At 43.2% G+C, this 22,418-nt stretch overlaps 1 protein-coding gene across 3 annotated transcripts in view; it reads left to right on the top strand.

Moving 5' to 3' along the window:
- The first annotated feature begins 1,661 nt into the window (after window positions 1–1,661).
- Window positions 1,662–22,418, top strand: part of ARL6 (ARF like GTPase 6) — a 126,807-nt gene continuing 106,050 nt past the window's right edge. For 2 of the 3 annotated variants that reach the window (XM_073616988.1, XM_073616986.1), the window contains exons 1-2: window positions 1,662–1,818; window positions 13,397–13,535. In XM_073616988.1, the coding sequence (XP_073473089.1) occupies window positions 13,413–13,535 (123 nt within the window). In that variant the 5' untranslated portion in view covers window positions 1,662–1,818; window positions 13,397–13,412. The remainder of the gene's footprint in view (window positions 1,819–13,396; window positions 13,536–22,418) is intronic. The other variant, XM_073616987.1, reaches the window with a different exon arrangement.

Here is a 22,418-nt window from a genome sequence, read left to right as displayed (position 1 = left end):
AGCAGAAGATGCAGTGTCGGATTCATGAAGCCAAGTTTCAGTAATAGCAAGTAGATTAAATGAGTTAGCGATAAAGAGGTCATGGAGATGTTACAGCATAGCTAACGTTCTTCACTGCGTTACACATAGATCCCATCACCAACAAGAGCAATGAAGTGATTCTGATGATTTTGTTGAGGAGGGTGTTAATGCTGAAACATTTGCAATTGAAGCAGTGCCGTCGTCACAGTTACAGGACACATCCTTTGCAGTCTGCTATGCTCCCCACCCCCACACACAGCGCTCACTCTGCACTAAGTGAAAATGGCAGCAATGAACTACTTAAGGATCGCCGCACGTACATATACTGCGACAGGGCGGCCCTTAGGCGCAAAATTACATACCTGTACATGATTTTTATTCTTCATCTCTGGGGCGCACATGCGTGCCGCTGGAGCCCCCCTCCTACTGTGATTGGACAGGTGATGTCCCCCGGGACTTGCTGATCATTCTGAGGAGAGGCAGAACAGCGGTCTACCTATGTAAACAAGGCAGATCACTGTTCTAGCAGAGGGGGAAATGGAGATCTTGTGTTTCTGATAAGCAGAAACATGGATCTCTGTTTTCCTTTAGTGAAAACACATCCCCCACAGTTAGAAAGCACCCCCTAGGTACACACTTAACCCTTTGATTGCCCCTGATGTTAACCCCTTCCCTGCCAGTGTCATTAGTACAGCAACAGTGCATATTTTTAGCACTGGTCACTGTAATAATGTCACTGGTTCATAATAAAGTGTCAAGTGTCAGTTAGGTGTTTGATTTGTCCGCTGCAATGTCGCAGTCCCGCTAAAAATCGCTGATCTCTGCCATTACTAGTAAAAAAATTACAAAATTGCATAAAAATATCCCATAGTTTGTAAACACGATGTTTTGCGCAAACCAATCAATATACGCTTATTGGGATTTTTTTTACTAAAAATATGTATCACAATACATATTGACCTAAATTGATAAAGAAATTTGATTTTTTACTTTTTTTTAATAGCAGAGTTTTTTTTTTTTCAAAATTGACAGTCAAAGCAAAAAAAAACAAACAAAACGCAGAGGTGATCAAATACCCACAAAAGAAAGCTCTATTTGTGGGGAAAAAAAGCACATCAGTTTTGTTTGGGTACAACGTCGCACGACCGCGCAATCATCAGTTGAAGTGACGCAGTGCCGTATCGCAAAAAATGGTCTGGTCAGGAAAGGGATACAATCTGCAATCCATTGTGGGCATTTCAGAGTGAAAAATAAGCAGTTAGGGGTATGTTACATATTAACACTTGTTAAGCGCCTGCCCTAAGCATGCATGTATTATACAGCTTTTACTGCATCCTCTGTGTGCATGAGCCAGAAAGCTCAGCTAGAAAGAGCAATAACCAGCTAAAAAGCAGGCTGCTTATGCACTGTACACAGACACACATGGTGCCCCGCCCCATCCTACACATCCAATACAAATAGAAGGGGAGTTTCCAGGTCTGGGCACCGCCCCCTTATTACTACACTCTGCACACTACACAGCCCCTCTAACATCGTCACGCTACAAACCACTACAAGCCAATCACACCCAGGATGCTACCAGCCAATTACAGGCGCAACACTTCCAGCCAATCAAAACTCCACCTCTGTTATAGACGATGTAACTATGTAACTGGAGCAGGGATTGGTCTGCAGGAAGAGGTGGGCGGTGCTGCAACGAGCAGGAAAGTGTTTGTAGTGTTGCCATAGAACCTGTCGCTTCCGGTTCTCATTCCATCCGCCTGTGTGTGAGAGAATTACAGGTCCCCGAGTGCGGAGGTGAGTGATGGGAGCAGCGCTAGGCTGTCATGTGCGGTGTGCTGCTTATATACAGTCTGTGTACATTTCCTGCACCATCCATCCCTCTCCTTATACAGTGCACAGGATCCCCATTACCCTCTGTCTATACCGTGCACAGATATGTATTCCTATAAATCTCTGTATACACAGCGCACCCGTATATGTCTGTATAGACAGGGCACCCGTATATCTCTGTATAGACAGGGCATTACATACAGTATCTCACAAAAGTGAGTACACCCCTCACATTTTTGTAAATATTTTATTATATCTTTTCATGTGACAACACTGAAGAAATGACACTTTGCTACAATGTAAAGTAGTGAGTGTACAGCTTGTATAACAGTGTAAATGTGCTGTCCTCTCAAAATAACTCAACACACAGCCATTAACCACTTCACGCCCGCGCTATAGCCGAAAGAAGGCTGCAGCGTGGACGCTACCTGCCGGGTGGCCGTCCCTGGACGTCCTGCTGTTTACTTCCACAATGCGCGCTCCCGCAGGCGCGCATCGGGGAAGTTCACAGCCAGTCACAGATCGCCGTAAACTGCCAATCACAGCGGCCGTTTACAGTGCGATCGGCGGTGCCAATGAGAGATGATCTCATATGTAAACATATGAGATCATCTCTCATCGCCGGCTCTCCCTCCTCACACAGAGACAATGTGTGAGGAGGGAGAGCGAACCGCTGCATCGGTGAGTCAGGAAAAAAAAAAAAAACGGAAAAAAAAGTCAAGTCAGTGTCGTCCGTCCCCACTGCCGTCCGTCCCCACTGCCGTCCCTCCCCACTGCCATCCGTCCCCAGTGCCATCCGTCCCCAGTGCCATCTGTCATCAGTGCCAAGTATCAGTGGCATCTGTCATCAGTGCCACGTATTAGTACCATCTGTCATCAGTGCCACGTGTCATTACTGCCACATATTAGTGCCATCTGTCATCAGTGTCACGTGTCATCAGTGCCACGTATTAGTGCAATCTGTCATCAGTGCCACATATTAGTGCCATCTGTCATCAGTGCCACGTATCAGTGCCATCTGTCATCAGTGCCACGTCAGTGTCATCAGTGTCACGTGTCATTGTCCTGGTGCTCCAGGGCCTTCAAAAGTGTAATAGGTGGTCAACAAGTTAGATGTGTAATTTATGCTCCTAGAACACGTGATGGTGCTCCCTGCATGTTGGGCCTCTGTATGTGGCCAGGCTGTGAAAAAGTCCCACACATGTGGTATCGTAACACTCAGGAGGAGTAGCGGAATGTATTTTGGGGTGTTATTTGTGGTATATACATGCCATGCGAGAGAAATAACCTATTACAATGACAATTTTGTGGGGGAAAAAAAAATCTTCATTTTGCAAAGAATTGTGGGAAAAAATGACAACATCAAAAACCTCACCATGCATCTTACTAAATACCTTGGAATGTCTACTTTCAAAAAAGGGGTCATTTGGGGGGTATTTGTACTTTCCTGGCTTGTTTGGGTCGCAAGAAATGAGGTAGGCCGTCAGTACATCATTTTTTATGATTTGCACCATAGCTTGTAGACTCTCTAACTTTCACAAGGACCAAATAATATGCACTAATTTTGGGTTATTTTTACCAAAGATATGTAGCAGTATAAATTGTGGCCAAAATTTATGAAGAAAAATTAATCATTTGCAAAATTTTATCACTAAGAAAAATGTGGGTTTTTTTCCAAAATTTTCGATCTTTTTTTTATTTATAGCGCAAAAAATAAAAAACCCAGAGGTGATCAAATACCACCAGAAGAAAGCTCTATTTGTATGAAAAAAAGACAAAAAATTCATTTGGGTACAGTATTACATGACTGAGTAATTGTCATTCAAAATGTGAGAGCACCGAAAGCTGAAAATTGGTCTGGGCAGGAGGGGGGTTTAAGTGCCCAGTAGGCAAGTGGTTAATGTCTAAACCGCTGGCAACAAAAGTGAGTACACCCCTAAGTGAAAATGTCCAAATTGGGCCCAATTAGCCATTTTCCCTCCCGGTGTCATGTGACACGTTAGTGTTACAAGGTCTCAGGTGTGAATGGGGAGCAGGTGTGTTAAATTTGGTGTTATCGCTCTCACTCTCTCATACTGGTCACTGGAAGTTCAACATGGCACCTCATGGCAAAGAACTCTCTGAGGATCTGAAAAAAAGAATTGTTGCTCTACATAAAGATGGCCTAGGCTATAAGAAGTTTGCCAAGACTCTGAAACTGAGCTGCAGCACAGTGGCCGAGACCATACAGCGGTTTAGAAGGGCTGGTTCCACTCAGAACAGGCCTCGCCATGGTCAACCAAAGGAGTTGAGTGCACGTGCTCAGAGTCATATGCAGAGGTTGTCTTTGGGAAATAGACGTATGAGTGCTGCCAGCATTGCTGCAGAGGTTGAATGGGGTGGGAGGGGGGGGGGGGGTCAGCCTGTCAGTGCTCAGACCATACGCCGCACGCTGCATCAAATTGGTCTGCATGGCTGTTGTCCCAGAAGGAAGCCTCTTCTAAAGATGATGCACAAGACAGCCCACAAACAGTTTGCTGCAGACAAGAAGACTAAGGACATGGATTACTGGAACCAGATGGTTCAGATGGTGTCAAGCATGTGTGGCGGCAACCAGGTGAGGAGTACAAAGACAAGTGTGTCTTGCCTGCAGTCAAGCATGTTGGTGGGAGTGTCATGGTCTGGGGCTGCATGAGTGCTGCCATCACTGGGGAGCTACAGTTCACTGAAGGAACCGTGAATGCCAACATGTACTGTGACATACTGAAGCAGAGCATGATCCCCTTCTGTGATTGGGCCGCAGGGCAGTATTCCAGCATAACGACCCCAAACACACCTCCAACACGACCACTGCCTTGCTAAAGAAGCTGAGGGTAAAGGTGATGGACTGGCCAAGCATGTCTCCAGACCTAAACCCTATTGAGCATCTGTGGGGCATCCTCAAATGGAAGGTGGAGGAGTGCAAGGTCTCTAACATCCACCAGCTCCGTGATGTCGTCCTGGAGGAGTGGAAGAGGACTCCATTGGCAACCTGTGAAGCTCTGGTGAACTCCATGCCCAAGATGGTTAAGGCAGTGCTGGAAAATAATGGTGGTCACACAAAATATTGACACTTTGGGCCCAATTTGGACATTTTCACTTAGGGGTGTACTCACTTTTGTTGCCAGCGGTTTAGACATTAATGGCTGTGTGTTGAGTTATTTTGAGGGGACAGCAAATTTACACTGTTATACAAGCTGTACACTCACTACTTTACATTGTAGCAAAGTGTCATTTCTTCAGTGTTGTCACATGAAAAGTTATAATAAAATATTTACAAAAATGTGAGGGGTGTACTTTTGTAAGATACTGTATAGATCTCTATATACAGGGCACATATAGATCTCTATATACAGGGCACACAAGGATCTCTGTATATACAGCGCACCCATAGATCTCTATATACAGGGCACACAAGGATCTCTGTGTATACAGGGCACACAAGGATCTCTGTGTATACAGGGCACGCATGGATCTCTGTGTATACAGGGCACGCATGGATCTCTGTATATACAGGGCACGCATGGATCTCTGTATATACAGGGCACGCATGGATCTCTGTATATACAGGGCACACACGAGTCTCTGTATAGACAGCGCATGCATGGGTCTCTGGCATCCTTTAATATAAAGATGTTGAACACATTTTTTTTCCTGAACCCTCTGGGACCAGAACTTCTCATGGGGCAGCTCAGTGATTAGCATTTCTGCCCTGCAACACTGGGGTCATCGGTTGGAGTCTCAACCATGAAACTGCTTGCATTGAGTTTGCATGTTCTCCCTGTGCTTGCAAAGGTTTCTTCCAGATACTCCGATTTCCTGCCACGCTGCAAACGACATTACCAATAGTGTTCAAAAGTACTTCAGAATTTCCGTTTGCATTTAGCTTAGATTTTGGTTTGAATACAATTTCAGGAACAACAATAGCATACCCATTATAGAAATGAATTTATTCAAGAGAATTTTCCATCCTGCTGCTTCGAATTTCATGTCACTAAGGTCTAAAACGAATGTTCCAAAAACAAAAATTTACAAAGATGGCCGGTTCAGATTGAGCTTATGATTAAAATAAAAAATGATTAGCAGATTTCCCCTCCACTGACAATAGCGTGTCAAAATGGTCAGTAAATTCTTCTTCTCAAGTTGATCTTTGCTTGACCTACTCCCTCTTCCTTCCCTTTCCAATGGTCAGTGAGGCCTATTGGTCATTCATTTAACGACTTCACGACTGCCCACCGTAGTACGTAATCTGACACGTCTGGGGCAAACGTGTGCGTCGCCGGGACCCATTCCCACTGTGATCACACACAGCGAGAGCCCAGCGGCGGGTTCCACGTACTCTATGTCCCTGGCACCCTCCGATTACACAGGCAGACCGACAGTCTGCCTATGTAAACAAGGCAGATTGTCATTCTGTCAGTAGGGAAGGTATTGATCCTGTGTTTCTACAAAGCAGGAACAGGAATCCTTGCTTTCCCCTAGTCAAAGCACCTCCCCCACAGTGAGTAAGCACAGGCTAGGCACACATTTAACCCTTTGATTGCCCCTGTTAACCCCTTCCCTGCCAGTGTCATTAGTACAGTGACAGTGCAAATTGTTTTAGCACTGATCACTGTATTAGTGTCACTGGTCCCCAAAAAGTGCCAGTTAGGTGTCGGATTTCGGATATTTCGCAATATCGCAGTCCTGCTATAAGTTGCTGGTCGCCACCATTACTAGAAAAAAATGAAATAAATAAAAATATCCCATAGTTTGTGGACGCTATAACCTTTGCGCAAACCAATCAATATGCACTGATTGGGATTTTTTTTATACCAAAAACATGTTGCAGAATATATGTTGGTCTAAGTTTATGAAGACATTTGATTTTTAATTTTTTTTTTTTTTTTTTTTATTGGGGCATGTTTTATAGCAGAAAGTAAAAAATGTTTTTTTTTTTCAAAATTGTCGGTCTATTTTGTTTATTACACAAAAAATAAAAACTGCAGAGGTGATCAAATCCCACCAAAAGAAAGCTGTATTTTTTGGGAAAATAAAAGCAAAAATGTAATTTCAGTACAATGTTTTACGACCGCGCAATTGTTTGTTAAAGTAACACAGCGCCGTATAGCAAAAAATGGCCTGGTCTTGAAGGGGGTAAATCTTCCGGAGGTCAAGTGGTAAAGTACCAAAAGGGTGGCCTTGCCTTAACTTGAGGCGTAGGAAAGTGAATGCCGGAAGAGTCTGCCCAACACTTGGAGCTTTTGTTAGTGTGCCAGCCTATCAGAAGAAGTGGGTGGGGGGCGCCACCTGGAGTCAGCCAATCCGGAGAGCAGGGCGGAGCTGTTGCGTTACTTCCAGGTGTAGCTGAGAGGAAGCCACATGAAGAGAGCACCAAGATGGTGCATGCACTGGAGGTGCTGCAGAAGGTGGCGGGTATCCAGATAGACTGGGGAGCTGCAGAGCAGGATGCTAATAGGATACCATAGTATGGTTAGCCCCCTAGGGATGTAACAATGAAGATAAGAGGTACATTGGGCTGATGTGTGGCAGATGCCAGTGTGTCACAGTTAAGCTGCTTGCCTGGGGTCAGTGTGGCCATTGCGGGGAGATATTTTTGAAGTTGCTACCCAGCGATCGCCAACCAAATGTCCTGCTCGTGAACTGGGAAACGGGCTACAACACAGAGATGCCAAATTTTACCTTTAGAGCTCTCTGGAGAGAAAGCAGTGTGATGGATCTACCACTGGGGCCAGGACCAGTGATGTCCACCCAGACCACAGTCTGTCAAACTAGCGAGACTCGCATCTCCACCATCCAAGGGCGGGGCTTAACTTGTGACATCAGCGTGCTCACCATGTGGCCAGCTGCGAGGCATCAGTACATGCTCTGACATGCTGTATTTTCTTTTACCTCTGTAAGTACCTGTCTATTGTTTTAAATAAACTGTTTGCTGGTTTTACACTATGTGCGGGCACTGTTTCCCTCCATGAGTACGGATGTGGCCCGATCTGACATGCTGATCCTTGGAATCACTGAAACTGGAAGTTGGTGCCCTGCTATTGCCATTAATGAATGTCTGGAGGTCTGTTAATTGCATGCCTGGCTGATCTCTGTGGTGGGGATCTTTCATATTTGGTAAGAGGCCAACCTTATTTGTGGTGAAGGCAAAGAGCGTCTTGGTCATCTCTTCAGTATACATTTATGAAGTTGGTGGATAATTGAATGTTTTCACTCGTTCCTGGACTTTACTGGGTTTTTTTTTTTTTTTTTAGAAGATTTGCACATCACTGTTTTTTTTTTTATACTTATACACTTGTACATATACTGCTTGTACCATGGCCTGAAAGATGGCCACTGTAAGGCCCCATTCACATCTGACCGTTTTGTAGCTTGAAGCCTCAAGCTACAAAACGCTGGAGGGGAAAAAAAATCAATTATTCTCTATCTAGATGGTTCACATCTTTACTCCAAAACGCCTGAAGCTCAAACAAATTCTGGAACTTTTTTTTTTAGGCAAATTTGGGCGTTTTTCTGCTTTTTACATTGGTGACCTTTTGACCTGCACAAAATCGCACAACTTTCTGCCTGAAAACGCTACGCTCAGTTGTGAATGGGGCCTTAGGCCCCATTTACACTTGTGAAGGGGTTGTATGCTTTTGGCTGCAGGAGACCCAGCAGGGTTCCCTGTCTGTGTCCAGGGCCGAGCGGCCTCCCATTGTTTTTAGTGGGGCTTCCCAGCCAATCGCAGGGAACCCTGCTGGGTCTATAACCCCATTTGCAAGTGTGAATGGGCCCATAAACATGAGAATTCACTGTATTAGTACTTTGGAAGTGATTTGGATACCTGAGATATAGCCACATGTAATGTGACTTTTAATGTTTGTGCTTCTGCTTTTATACTTTATTGACACAGCCGTTTGGAGGTGATAAATTAACTGCAAAAACACAGAAATTGACTCAATGGACCCTAATTAGAGAACATCTTTTTTTTCTTTGCCCACTTAGATGAAAGTGATAGCCTCTTTCTAGCCCCCCCCAACCCACTTTTTAACTCTCCATTCCTGTGCACCCTTGCCACTTGGTTGCTTTGCTGTAGTCATCGCAAATTCTGGGTACTCCTAGGTATCGGAGAGCATGTGACCTTTACTCCGAATTTAACACCCAGTCCCCTGTCCTGAATACTGTCACCCAGTCAGAAGGACAGTACCAGAAATCGTGCTCACTCTAATTTGCAAAAATATGGCCAATGCATTCTTATATGCACAGCCACCCTCTATCCTGGTTCAGTGTGGCCTCGCTCTTATGGATTGGATCCTGAGGAATAGGTTGCATAGAACAGAATCATGTGACAAGATGCTGCAAGACAACCCAAAAGAGTTATTAGGCTGCTGACTAGTGGGTTTGTAGCCCCCAAATGACTGTTTACCTTGTACTCAGACTATGAAGAGTAATTTTCTGGACATTAAGCTTATGTACACACTAATACTACTTGGCTGTTTTTACCCAAGTTTTGGACACATTTTATTGTTTTTATGCAGGAGGAGGCTAGTTGTTAAGCACAAATTCCTGCCAAAAACGCACTAAAAAGCATGTACGGTGCCTTGAAAAAGTATTCATACCCCTTGAAATTTTCCACATTTTGTCATGTTGCAACCAAAAACCTAAATGGATTTTAATGTGATGGACCAACACAAAGTGGCACATAATTGTGAAGTGGAAGGAAAATAATAAATATTCTTCAAAATCTTTTACAAATAAATATCTGAAAACTGGGGCGTGCATTTGTATTCAGCCCCCTTTTACTCTGATACCCCTAACTAAAATCTAGTGGAACCAGTTGCCTTCAGAAGTCACCCACTTAGTAAATAGATTCCACCTGTGTGTAATTTCATCTCCGTATAAATACAGCTGTTCTCTTAAGCTCTTAGAGGTATGTTAGAGAACCTTAGTGAACAAACAGCATCATGAAGGCCAAGGCACACACCAGACAGGTCAGAGATAAAGTTGTGGAGAAGTTTAAAGCAGGGTTAGAATATAAAAAAAAAATCCCAAGTTTTGAACATCTCACAGAGCACTGTTCAATTCATGAAAATGAAAACAGTATGGCACAACTGCAAACGTACAAAGACATGGCTGTCCACCTAAACTCACAGGCCGGGCAAGGAGAGTATTAATCAGAGAAGCAGCCAAGAGGCCCATGATAACTCTGGAGGAGCTGCAGAGATCCACAGCTCAGGTGGGGTAATCTGTCCACAGAACGACTATTAGTTGTGCACGCCACATATCTGGCCTTTATAGAAGAGTGGCAAGAAGAAAGCCATTGTTTGAAAGAAAGCCATAAGAAGTCCTGTTTGCGAGAAGCCATGTGGGGGACATAACAAACATGTGGAAGAAGATGCTCCGGTCAGATGAGACCAAAATTGAACTTTTTGGCCTAAAAGCAAAGCGCTATATGTGGCGGAAAACTAACACTGCACATCTCCCTAAACACATCATCCCCACCGTGAAACATGGTGGTGGCAGCATCATGTTGTGGGGATGCTTTTCTTCAGCAGGGACAGGGAAGTTGATCTGAGTTAATGAGAAGATGGATGGAGCCAAATACAGGGCAATCTTAGAAGAAAACCTGTTAGAGTCTGCAAAAGACTTGAGACTGGGGGGGAGGTTCACCTTCCAGCAGGACAATGACCCTAAACGTACAGCCAGAGCTACAATGGAATAGTTTAGATCAAAGCATATTCATGTGTTAGAATGTCAAAGTATAAACCTAAATCCAATTGAGAACCTGTGGCAAGACTTGAAAATTGCTTATCAGACGCTCTCCATCCAATCTGACAGAGCTTGAGCTATTCTGCAAAGAAGAATGGGCAAAAATGTCACTCTAGATGTGCAAAGCTGGTAGAGACATCCCCAAAAAGACTTGCAGCTGTAATTGCAGCGAAAGGTGGTTCTACAAAGTATTGACTTAGGAGGGCTGAATACAAATGCACGCCACACTTTTCACATATTTATTTGTAAAAAAAAGTTTGAAAAGCATTTATCATTTTCCTTCCACTTCACAATCATGTGTCACTTTGTGTTGGTCTATCACATACAATCCCAATAAAATACATACACGTTTTTGGTTGTAACATGATAAAACGCAGAAAATTTCAAGGGGTATGAACTTATATTTTATGTATATACTTTTTCAAGGCAAGGTACGTGTGATTTTAATGTGCTCCCATTGCCCAAGTATTTTTGGGCCAGAAACACATTGGGGTTGATTTACTAAAATTGGAGAGTTCAAAATCTGGTGAAGCTCTACATAGAAACCAGTCAGCTTCCAGGATTTTCAGTAAAGCTTAATTGAACATGCTGAAGTTAGACGCTGGCTACCATGCACAACCATACCAGATTTTACACTCTAGTTTTAGAAAATCAACCCCATTATGCTGAACAATAAAACGTGTCTGCACCCTTTCAAAGATCATGCTGCAACATTTGCATTGATGTGAATGGCTACCATAGAGAATAATGTGATTTTTCAATGTTGCGCATTGCAATGCAGCTGCAAATACAGGAGAAATTGCATTAGTGTGAATGGGCTAAAAGCCAGCCATATATGGATCGAAATTCAGCCGGTTAAGCAAGGAGGGGCCAAGAATCGATCCGTGCATGCGCAAGCTAACTGTACTCAAATTGATCAATCGATTGACTTGGGTACAACCAGCCTGTCGGATTTTGTACATTCGATTACTGCCAGTGGCTATAGCCGCTAGCAGTAATCATTGTGATCTGCTGGCCGGAAAAGGGCTCACCGCACCCATGGTGGAAGGAAAGAAAATCAAATCGTCTATGGGCTGCTTAACAAAGTGCAGTGTTGCCTGGAGTTTGCTGCTACCAGTCATCTTCCAGGACAGCACCCTGAGACATAAGCTTCCGCAACAGAAAACATGTTAACTACTTTTCTTTAGGTAGATGTCATATGACCTCCTGGACTTGAAGTGGAAATATCTGAATGATCCCTGCAGCTACAGGCATCATCCAGATATCTTTTTTTCTTTTTTTTTTCATCCGGCAATTCCCTTCAATGTAAAAGCCCTCATAGTGGCTGTTTTAGCCGCTTGATTGCTTTTACAGGCCACGGGAGGGGACCGCCAACCTCCTGTGCTTCTCTGGTCTCTCCCATTCAATCCGGGAGCCAGAGAATGAATCTGTCGCTGCCGGTGGTTTACCCTAGAGTTGACCATGGACCAGATGGTCCCCAGCCATCTCTATGACCCTCGGAAGTCGAAAGCGGCGCCAGCAGATATAAACACTGTTGTTTTATTTAGCTGGGAAGCCAGAGATGGCTGTGGGTTTTTTTTTTGTTGTTTTTTTTTTTTTTTAGTCTCAGGCTTTCAAGCATAGAGGAGAAATGTGGGGACTTGTACACCCCAGATCTCTCCGTAAAAAAGACCTGTCCTTCCCTATACGTAGGTCGTGCCCACATATGTAAACGGCATTCAAACCATACATGTGAGATATTGCCGAGAACTTTAGAGCGAGAGCAATAATTATAGTGCAAGACCTCCTCTGTAATTCAAAACTGGTAACTTGTGCAAAATTTTAAAGCATTGCCTAAGGAGGTTTTTAAGTACCAAAGTGTGGTGCCATTCCACGAGTGTGCGCAATTTAAAAGCTAGACATGTTAGGTATCTATTGGCGTAACATCATCTTTCAATTTACACAAAAAAATTGCGGTAAATATTGTGTGTTTTGTTTTGTTTATTCATGAAAGCCTTGTTTGAAAAATTGCTGTACAAATATCTCGTGACAAAAAAAATTGCAACGACAGCCATTTTATTCCCTAGGGTCTCTACTAAAAAAAAAATACATATAATGTTTGGGGGTTCTGAATAATTTTCTAGCAAAAACATGATTTTTACATGTAAGAGAGGAATGCCAAAATTGGCTTGGGCTTGAAGTGGTTAAACACGTTAACCCACAACACTCAAAAGGCGGTCCTCCAGGAGCCCACCTCAGTATTATTGTTTCCTCCAGCCGGGGGGTGGGTAACGTGTTTCTTGGAACCAGTATAGGGGCTCTAGGTCCTGGGTTTTGGTCCCCAGTAGACTGTTTTACCAGGAATGCTTATAGTAACGTTTTGATTTCCTGCTAACTGTCTTTTTTAGCTTGAGCATTGATTGCCCTTACTCGGTGACCATACCAGTTTCTCCTCTATAGTTCAATACTAACAGTGTCTAGCACCTTTCTTAGTTTGTGTTTTTTTTTTTTTTCTAATCTGATGATGTATATTGCAACAGTTGTAAAAGGATTTCATAACAGGATAATGACAGTCTAACACTGTGAAGACCACCTACAGAGTAGTTTACTCTCAGCAGCTTGTCAATCCTGATTAGAAACCACGGGCTTTTATTATAAGAAGCTTAGTGTGTTATGCAGGCTGCATCTGCTGTGACATGGCTGCTTACCTTTTCCTCACCTAATGATACTAGGCCTATCATGATGTTGTACACCTTCTTGTACTGATGATTATTATGTAAATTCTTGATGTAAGGTGCAGACTGAGGATCATGGGTTTGTTTGACCGGCTGGCAAGTTGGCTGGGACTGAAGAAGAAGGAAGTTCACGTCTTATGCCTGGGTTTAGACAACAGTGGGAAGACCACCATTATCAACAAACTAAAACCTGCTAATGTAAGTGCATCTTTAATATCTCTTGTCTTGTGATTGTAATGGAGCGTTTTTTTTTACCATTGTATTATCAGCTTCTCCCACCAAAACAGGAAACATGTTAATCAGATCTCCTTAGGTGGATGTCATATGACATCCTGGACTTGAAGTGGAAATATCTGAATGATCCCTGCAGCTACAGGCATCATCCAGATATCTTTTGTTTTTTTTTTCAGCCGGCATTCCCTTCAATGTAAAAGCCCTCATAGTGGCTGTTTTAGCCGCTTGATTGCTTTTACAGGCGGCGTTAGGGGATGCCCTCCACCCTCCTGTGCTTCTCTGGTCTCTCCCATTCAATCCAGGAGCCAGAGAATAAATCTGCCGCCGCCGGTGGTTTACCATAGAGCTGACCATGGACTAGATGGTCCCCAGCCATCTCTATGACCCTCGGAGGTCGAAAACGGCGCCAGCAGATATAAACACTGTTGTTTATTTAGCTGGGAAGCCAGAGATGGCTGTGGGGTTTTTTGCTTTTTTTTTAATCTCAGGCTTTCAAGCATAGAGGAGAAATGTTGGGACTTGTACACCCCAGATCTCTCTGTAAAGAAGACCTGCCTTGCCCTACGTAGGTCGTGCCCGCATATGTAAACGGCATTCAGAACACACATGTGAGATATTGCCGAGAACTTTAGAGCGAGAGCAATAATTACAGTGCAAGACCTCCTCTGTAATTCTAAACTGGTAACTTGTGCAAAATTTTAAAGCGTCGCCTAAGGAGGTTTTTAACCCCTTCCCGCCGAGCATACGCAGATGTGCGTACTCGGTTTTCCGGGGTTATACCGGGATGATGCCCGCAGCTGCAGGCATCATCCCGGTACCGTTGTTTAGAGCGGGCGATCGGCTATCCAAGTATAACAACTGATGCAGCTAAAAGCCGCTCGGCTGTTCTACCGGAGGAGCGGGTGGGAACGTCCCCCCCCCTCCCGCCGCCTCCTGCCACTCTTACCAGGCCTCCTGTTCCATCAGGAGGCCCGGTGACCAATCGGCTGCCTCCAGTGACCCCCGATCCCTCCATAAAGAGTACCTGTCACCACCTATTACTGTCAAAAGGGATGTTTACATTCCTTCTGACAGCAATAAAAGTCATCAAAAATTTTTTTTTTCTTTAAACACAATTTATAAATATAAAAATACATAAAATAAGAAAAAAAATTTTTTTTAAAGCGCCCCCGTCCCCTCGAGCTCGCGCAGCAAAGAAAACGCATACGGAAGTCACGCCCGCATATGTAAACGGTGTTCAAACTACACATGTGAGGTATCACCGCGATCGTCAGAGCGAGAGCAATAATTCTAGCACTAGACCTCCTCTGTAACTCTAACCTGGTAACCGTAAAAAAATTTAAAGCTTCGCCTATGGAAATTCTTAGGTACCGTAGTTTGTCGCCATTCCACGAGTGCGTGCAATTATAAAGCATGACATGTTTGGTATCTATTTACTCGGCGTAGCATCATCTTTCACATTATACAAAAAAATTGGGTTAACTTTACTGTTGAGATTTTTTTAAATTCATGAAAGTGTCCCTTTTCCCAAAAATTTGCGTTTAAAACACCGCTGAACAAATACCGTTTGATATAAAATATTGCAACAATCTCCATTTTAGTCTCTAGATTCTCTGCTAAAAATATATATATAATGTTTGGGGGTTCTAAGTAATTTTCTAGCAAAAAATACAGATTTTAACTTGTAAACACCAAATTTCAAAAATAGGCTTAGTCATGAAAGGGTTAAGTACCAAAGTTTGGTGCCATTCCACAAGTGTGCGCAATTTTAAAATGTGACATGTTATGTATCTATTTACTTGGCGTAACATCATCTTTCAATTTATACAAAAAATTTATACAGATCACCCCGAACTGAATGTTTGTTTTTTTTTATCAACAAAATTGGAGTTTAAAACATTGCTAAATGCATAACAAACAAAGCTCATGGGACTTTCATGAGATTTGCCATAAACAAATCAAAATGGTTTAAAAGCAATAATGTTTTATTCAATAAGTACAAATGTATTAAAAAGGCATTCTGGATAATACATAGAACATACATGAATAAAAGCACAATTGGAGTACTTCCATCAGATACTTGTTTGTAAAGGCATACATACTGTAGCTGCAACAACAAAATGACAAATGCAAGAAGAATAACTAGGTAATATCATAAATCTCAACGCGTTTCAAAAATCCTAGTTCACTTCATCAGGAGAAAGTTTGACTGACGGAACATCTACCAAAAAATGTCATTAAAGATCTAAAAATTCAAAAATTTATACACATAACATATTATATACTTACCCACCTTCTAATTCCTTATATCTCTTAAAGTAATACTAAAGTCTTGTGTGTTTGTTTTTTTTTTTTTTTTTTTTTTTTGCTAAAAATAGCAAACCTGTTATACTTACCTGCTCTGTGCAGTGGTTTTGTACAGAGCAGCCCTGATCCTCTTCTTCTCGGGTCCCTCTTTGGCACTCCTGGCCCCTCCCTCCTGACGAGTGCCCCCACAGCAGGCAGCTGTGTCCATTTAGACACGGAGCTGCAGCTAGGCCCCACCCACTCGCTCTCCTCGTTGGCTCACTGCAGAACGCTGCTGCCTCGGCCAATGAGGAGGGGAGCCCCGGGCAGCCAAGTCTCTCCTGCAACATCGATGGATTGAAATGAGCTCACTATTAGGGGGGCTGCTGCACACAGAAGGCTTTTTATCTTAATGCATAGAATGCATTAGGATAAAAAAACCTTCTGCCTTTACAATCACTTTAAGGGAACTCCTATTGATGATATCTTTGCAATCTCAGAACCCTCCTACCCCCCCCCCCCTCCTTTTTTTTCCCATTATAGGGAAAAAAACAGGTGAGGTATTCAAATCTCCAATGTGGAAAAGGAACAGTGTCAGATTTGGGGCCGAGAAATCTTTTGGATTAGCCTAGAAATATAGGCTACACTTATAGCTAACTGTTTTTGGTGGGCTGACCGCAGTGGCAGTCATTGGAACAACCAAACTAAAATAATTCAGGCGTTTGGACCATAGGCCTAATGGCAAACATGATAGAAAAGCACTAGTAATTCATCTTTACAAATGTGTTTAATGTACAGAAATTTCAATATTTTGCAGTAGGTTCTTATTTCTTATGTAATTGATTTTCAGGCTCCTTCAGGAAATGTTTGTGAACGGTGAACATAGAATCATTTGTTTGCAATAGAGGAGGATTGTCCGACTACTACTTCAATAGCTGTGTTGTAGAAAGAAGCTATAGATGTGAAAGTGGAATTCTATGACTAATACAAACAGAATTGCTTGGTAGCCCCAGACATGAAATGATGTCAAATGACCCAGCTGTTTTTGGCCAGGACAGGTGACGGTCTCATGTCTGTGGGTCCTGCCAGATTCTACTGTCTGTAATTCAAAGGAACACTGGGTGAGGAAGCTGATAGTGGGCTTTTATTTTTCTCCCCTTTCCATTCTAATGAACTTTCTATGTTTGCCAAATTAATTTTTGTAAATTCTTTGAACAACTGCGGTGCTTATTAGGTCTGATGCCCTGTGGGTGGTTGGATCATGGCTGCATTATTACTTGTCCTGTACAGTCTATGGCTATCCTAAGTGCATGCTTTTATTTTAGGGTGGCACAAAATCCGAAGTTTACCTGCGTTCAGTTAGTCTCTCTGTAGCTTGCACTGGTGGTTATGCCTACTGGTGGCCATATTGGATAATGAGCAATATTATATCCTTGTTAACTGTGTAGTGTTTAGAATGTTCTAAGTATTTAGACACAATTGCTGGTGGGATAAAACTGCCCACTGACTGGACTCTTCTGAAGCCAATGGGCAGCATCCACATCACCAGGGAGCGACGTGGGCTCTGCAAGAAGGACCATCCTAAACTACAGACTGCAACACAGAAAACTTGAGACTTGGCCTGTCATGGGACCATAAATTCAGGTAAGTAAACCAGGCTTTTATGTGTATATTTTTTTATGTGTATCAGAGATCACTACTTACATTGGTATTCGATTTTTAAGAAACGATTAATGATAGAGCATCATGTACCGTACCATTGGGAAAGGTACAGGCAGCCATATTTATATATGTCATGAAGGGTCCTGGTTTAGGGATGTCCTGTCATGGGGTGGCAACAGTTGTGCTCCTGAGATGTCTCCATGTTAAATGTGCCCTTGGTGGAGACTACAATTGGTCTACCATTGTCAAGTAATGATGTGCAGCTAAAAAGGCTGAAGAGCGGCCCCTTACCTCCTCTTTGGGAGTCCTCTCCCATGCTGTCTGCTCCTCCCTTTCCTGGGGGTGCCCCATAAGCAAGCTGAGATGGCCCCTGTGCAAATGCGCTCGCGAGCTGGACTGTGTGTGTCTATGGACACACACACACAACGTGGCTTGACCATGCCCCCCCACTCTCTCCTCATAGTATTTGACTGACAGAAGGCTCCCGCTGTTCTCAGTCTCCTGTGAGACTAGGAAGAGAGAGGAGTGCTTCTGCAGACAGGACAGGGCTAGATCGTGAAAGGACTCAGGTACGTGTTTAGGGAGGGGGGTGGGGGGCAACAGGATTTGGAAGATTTTTTTACCTTTTAAGTGGTATTATTTTTTATTTTTTTTTTTTTAAATGAATAACAAACTTGTTATACTTACCTGCTCTGTGCAGTGGTTTTGCACAGACCAGTTCCGAACCTCTTCTTTTCGGGTGGGGGGACCGGTGCTCCCGGCTCCTCCTATTCGAGCAGTGCCCCCCAGTGAAAGAGCTGCTTTCCCTGGGGGCACCGCTGCGTGCTCGCTCCCAAGCTGCTGTTCTGTGCATCCATAAGACACATAGAGCCATGGCTTGCCCCCCCCCCCCTGCTCTCTCCTCATTGGCTCACTGGCTGTGATTGACAGCAGTGTAAGCCAATGGGCTTTCGCTGCGTTCTCAGCCAATGAGGTAAGAGAGTCCTGCAACAGCCAAGGCTATCGTGAACATTGCTGGATCGGCGGGAGCTCAGGTAAGGATTTGGCCACTGCACACAGAAGGTTTTTCACCTTCATGCAATGCATGAAGATAAAAAACCTTCAGCCTTTACAACCACTTTAATGCAGAGAATGCATTAGGGTAAAAAAAAACAAAAAACATTTGAGTTTAGAGCCATAATAACTGTATAAGTGCTTTGTGTCATTTTCCTGTATGGAGTACTACAGTTCTCTCATTACTCAGTAAGCAGTTAGATTATAAAGCTCTGATCTTGAGTCATTGCATCTGCATGTGCTCAGTCCACAGGCAGTTAAGCACAAGTACATGCCAGCTGGAAATGCGGATGCCATTGTTTTAACATTAGCCAATTATGGCACAATGAGAATCATTGTAGATGTATCTGCAGTGGTATCAGTTTGAGTAGGTTAAAGCAAACCTGTAGTGTATAATTAAAGTACCTTTATTGTAACACTAACTAGGCTGCATCATATCATGAAAAAGTAAGTATTTTTAGGACACGCGTGTTTTTTTTTTTGTACTATGTTCCCCTTACTGGCTCACATGGGGGAGGGACAGCGTCTGGGAACCCCCCTATAGTTAAAGGGGGCTTTCAGATTCTGATAAGCCCTCCACCCGCAGACCCCCACAACCATCAGGCCATTGTTGTGGGGAAGAAGTCTTTGTCATCAGTATAGGGAAAAGGTGCTTTGCCATGCTTAGGACATATGGCCCGTAGGGTTCAGGAGGGGAATGCCTGCCAGACTGCATGCTTGGATAAGGGTATGGTATTGATTTATATTTAAGTTGTCCCACTTAAAATCTATACCAGACTCAAAGGGCTCTGATTGGGGGGGACCCAAACGTGTTTTTTTTTTTTTTTTTTTTTTTTTTTTTTTTTTTTAAATTGCACTGTAAACCTGATAGAGTTGCAGTTGAACTAGTGTGAACCTAGCCTAAATATTTATAAGCAGTGGTATGGCCATATACCCATACTGCTGTCCTATACCTGGATCCCATAGTATTTATGCCCACAATTTTATTGCTGCTGCACTGTACATCCTCATGGCTCAATACATGGCTGATGTATGTAATAGAGGCTGTAGTGGGCTGAGAATGCTACCACTTGAAATACTTGCCTGAAAACGAAGAGCGTTGTCACAGCTGACAGGGCTTCCATCTTCACCTGGTTCACCGTGTTCGTGGGCTGTGGCCGTCTGATTGGCCGAGCCGGCATATCGTCACTCCAAGCATGCGCTGGGAAGTCATGGCTGCAGCACGGCTCTCTCAATGCACAGCACGCCGTCCATAGAGAACACATTGCGCATGCGCTGGTGACATCAACAGTACACATTTAGGAGATATTTACTGTATCTACAAGTAAGCCTTATATAGGCTTACCTGTAGGTGTAAATCAACAAAAACACCTTTACTACCACTTTAAAGATGAATTCCAGGAATTCAGCCACTTTGTAAAATGTACTAGATTAATATAAGATAAGGTCAACAAGGTGCATGGACTTAAAGCGAGGTTCCACCCAAATTTTGAACAATATCTGTATGTATTCTCTTCCTTGCCTAGATGCTGACATGCCATATAAAAAAATTTAAATCGCCGTAATTACCTTTTATTTTTCTATTCTTCTTTGCACTTCCTGGTTCTCCTCCCGTGGGAGTAGGCGTGTTTCTAGCCTCTCCCATACTCCTGGGAGCTAGTCTCGGGCTTCCCAGGATGCCACTGAACATGTGTGGGAACGAGCGGTGAATGCTGGGAGCACAGCATTCACCACATCCAGGAAATAAATGCTTGTGGGCTTCAAATGCCCACAATGAAGATGGAAACCGCCTGCAGTGAATAATATAAGTTATTCTTTCCGACGAAATCTGACACAGGCGGACATATTACACACAATATGTGAGTATGTAATGCTGAGAAGAAAAGTTTGTGAATGAACTAAAAAAAAAAAAAAAACGATAGATAGGTGGACCCCCGCTTTAAGATGAAACTAAACACACACTGTTTAATTTACATTGTCCCTTCAATTTCTGTACGTGGATGATGGCACTGTAATTATTTTAATAAAAAAATCGAAGTGCCCTTTTCCTAATCAATACATAGCTGTCACATGACCCAGGTCTTTCCCAGCCTGTCTGCAGGGAAACATAAGTAGGAGGAGCTTCTAGTCCTCTGCTGCTGGTCACCTGTTCACAAAAAAGAAAAACGGCCTAATGGAATACAGAGCAAAAATAAAATTATAACTGGCATACAAATATATATTTGAGATGACATCTTTATGTTTTTGTGGAAATAACATGGTGTGGATTTCTGCCAGTCACAGGTTGTCACACCTCTCGGGCTTTGTCATAGGGCCAGTCCATACCACATGCAGTCCAGTGCATTTTTTTTCTGCATCAAAAACGCATGGAAAGTAAGTTATATGGTTTCCAGTGGCCTAATTCACACCAGTACGATCAGTTCCAGGGCGTTTCAGAACAAAAAGTAGAACATGCTGTATTTTTCCTGCACTGGACTGTACTGGAATGTGGTAAAATGCATCAAAAACGCAATGGACACCAGTACAGTGAGAAGAACTGGGGCAAAATGCATTTGGAAATGCACCGGAATGCATTAAAACAGGCATGCAGAAACTAATCTGGACCTAAATCTGGAGTGCGTTTTAGTGATGTGAACCAGCCCACAAAATAAGAGGTGAAGCCTCCATTAATCTACATGTAATATCCTGCCCCCATTGTATTTAGCTGGTTAGTTGGGCATTGAGGAGAAGGGATAGAGTGGGCTGTCATTTACTGCTGTGTATGCGCCCACATGGGCGACTCTATAGTCACATGGGCGGCTCAGATGTGATAGGGAGGAAATACTCAACACTGAGACTCACTGAAAGCTGAGCATGTGCAGAGTTGCCACCACAGCTGCAAAATCCCTAGCTGAATTGGGGACATGACGTGGAGATAGAGAGCAGCAGGATCACCCAGGTTTTTTTTTGCAGAATACAGACAAAGAATCTCATTGTGACTCAGAGTGAGTATGAACAGCATGTATTACACCATTTATTGATAGCTTTTTATGATGTGGGTTTAGTGACACTTTAACTCATAGTAAGCCAGTACATTTTACAGAGTGGCTGAACTCCTGGTGTTCAGCATTAAGGATAGTTGCAAATTCTAGGGATTTTATAGATCTGTTTTGTTGCTGCATGACATACAAGCTCTTTGTTATTTCAGCCTTTTCTTTTTGAACAAATACTGTGCAGCAAACGTCTTGAAGCTGTCATGAGCTGTCAGCATGCAGTGATTGACAAACCCACACACTCATTTAGCTGCTCATCACATTCCCAAGATGGCAGCACCTACATCAGCAGAAAATGAGACCTGAAGTACAGAGAGAAGGCTGCATATTGTTCTTGTGAAGTGTAAAGAATGCCGAGTGAAGTTTTTGTCTCATCGGAGGAGTAACAGGCTTTAAAGAGTAACTCCACTTTTGTTGAGAAATAAAACAACATTGCCCTCTGGGTGATTTATGTACATTGCAAGGATTTTAACAAACTTTGCAGATTCCTACCTTTTGTTATTCTGAAGAAATCCCTTTGTGTTTTGTATGTATCCATTTGGTAAGTGACTCTAATGGGAGTGGTTTCATAATTAATCAACTGCTGCACCTGCAGGGCTCTAATGAGGAAACTTGCAGGATCTGTATCCCTCTAGCCCAGGTTCACACTGATTTAGTGGGGGACACCGCATATAATTCGCACAGGAATTGCCGCACAATCCTGTGGGAATTACATGCAATGTCTCTGGGGTGTGATTTGAGCCATGGATTTGTATGGCTCAAATTGCACCAAACTCATGCAGGACCCTTTTTTTTGTCCGAATCACCCATACAA

Source organism: Aquarana catesbeiana, linkage group LG02 (assembly GCF_042186555.1).
Source record: "Aquarana catesbeiana isolate 2022-GZ linkage group LG02, ASM4218655v1, whole genome shotgun sequence".
NCBI classification, from domain to species: Eukaryota; Metazoa; Chordata; class Amphibia; order Anura; family Ranidae; genus Aquarana; species Aquarana catesbeiana.
The sequence above is the reverse complement of the archived record's forward strand: the minus strand, read 5'-3'. Positions and strand labels throughout refer to the sequence as shown.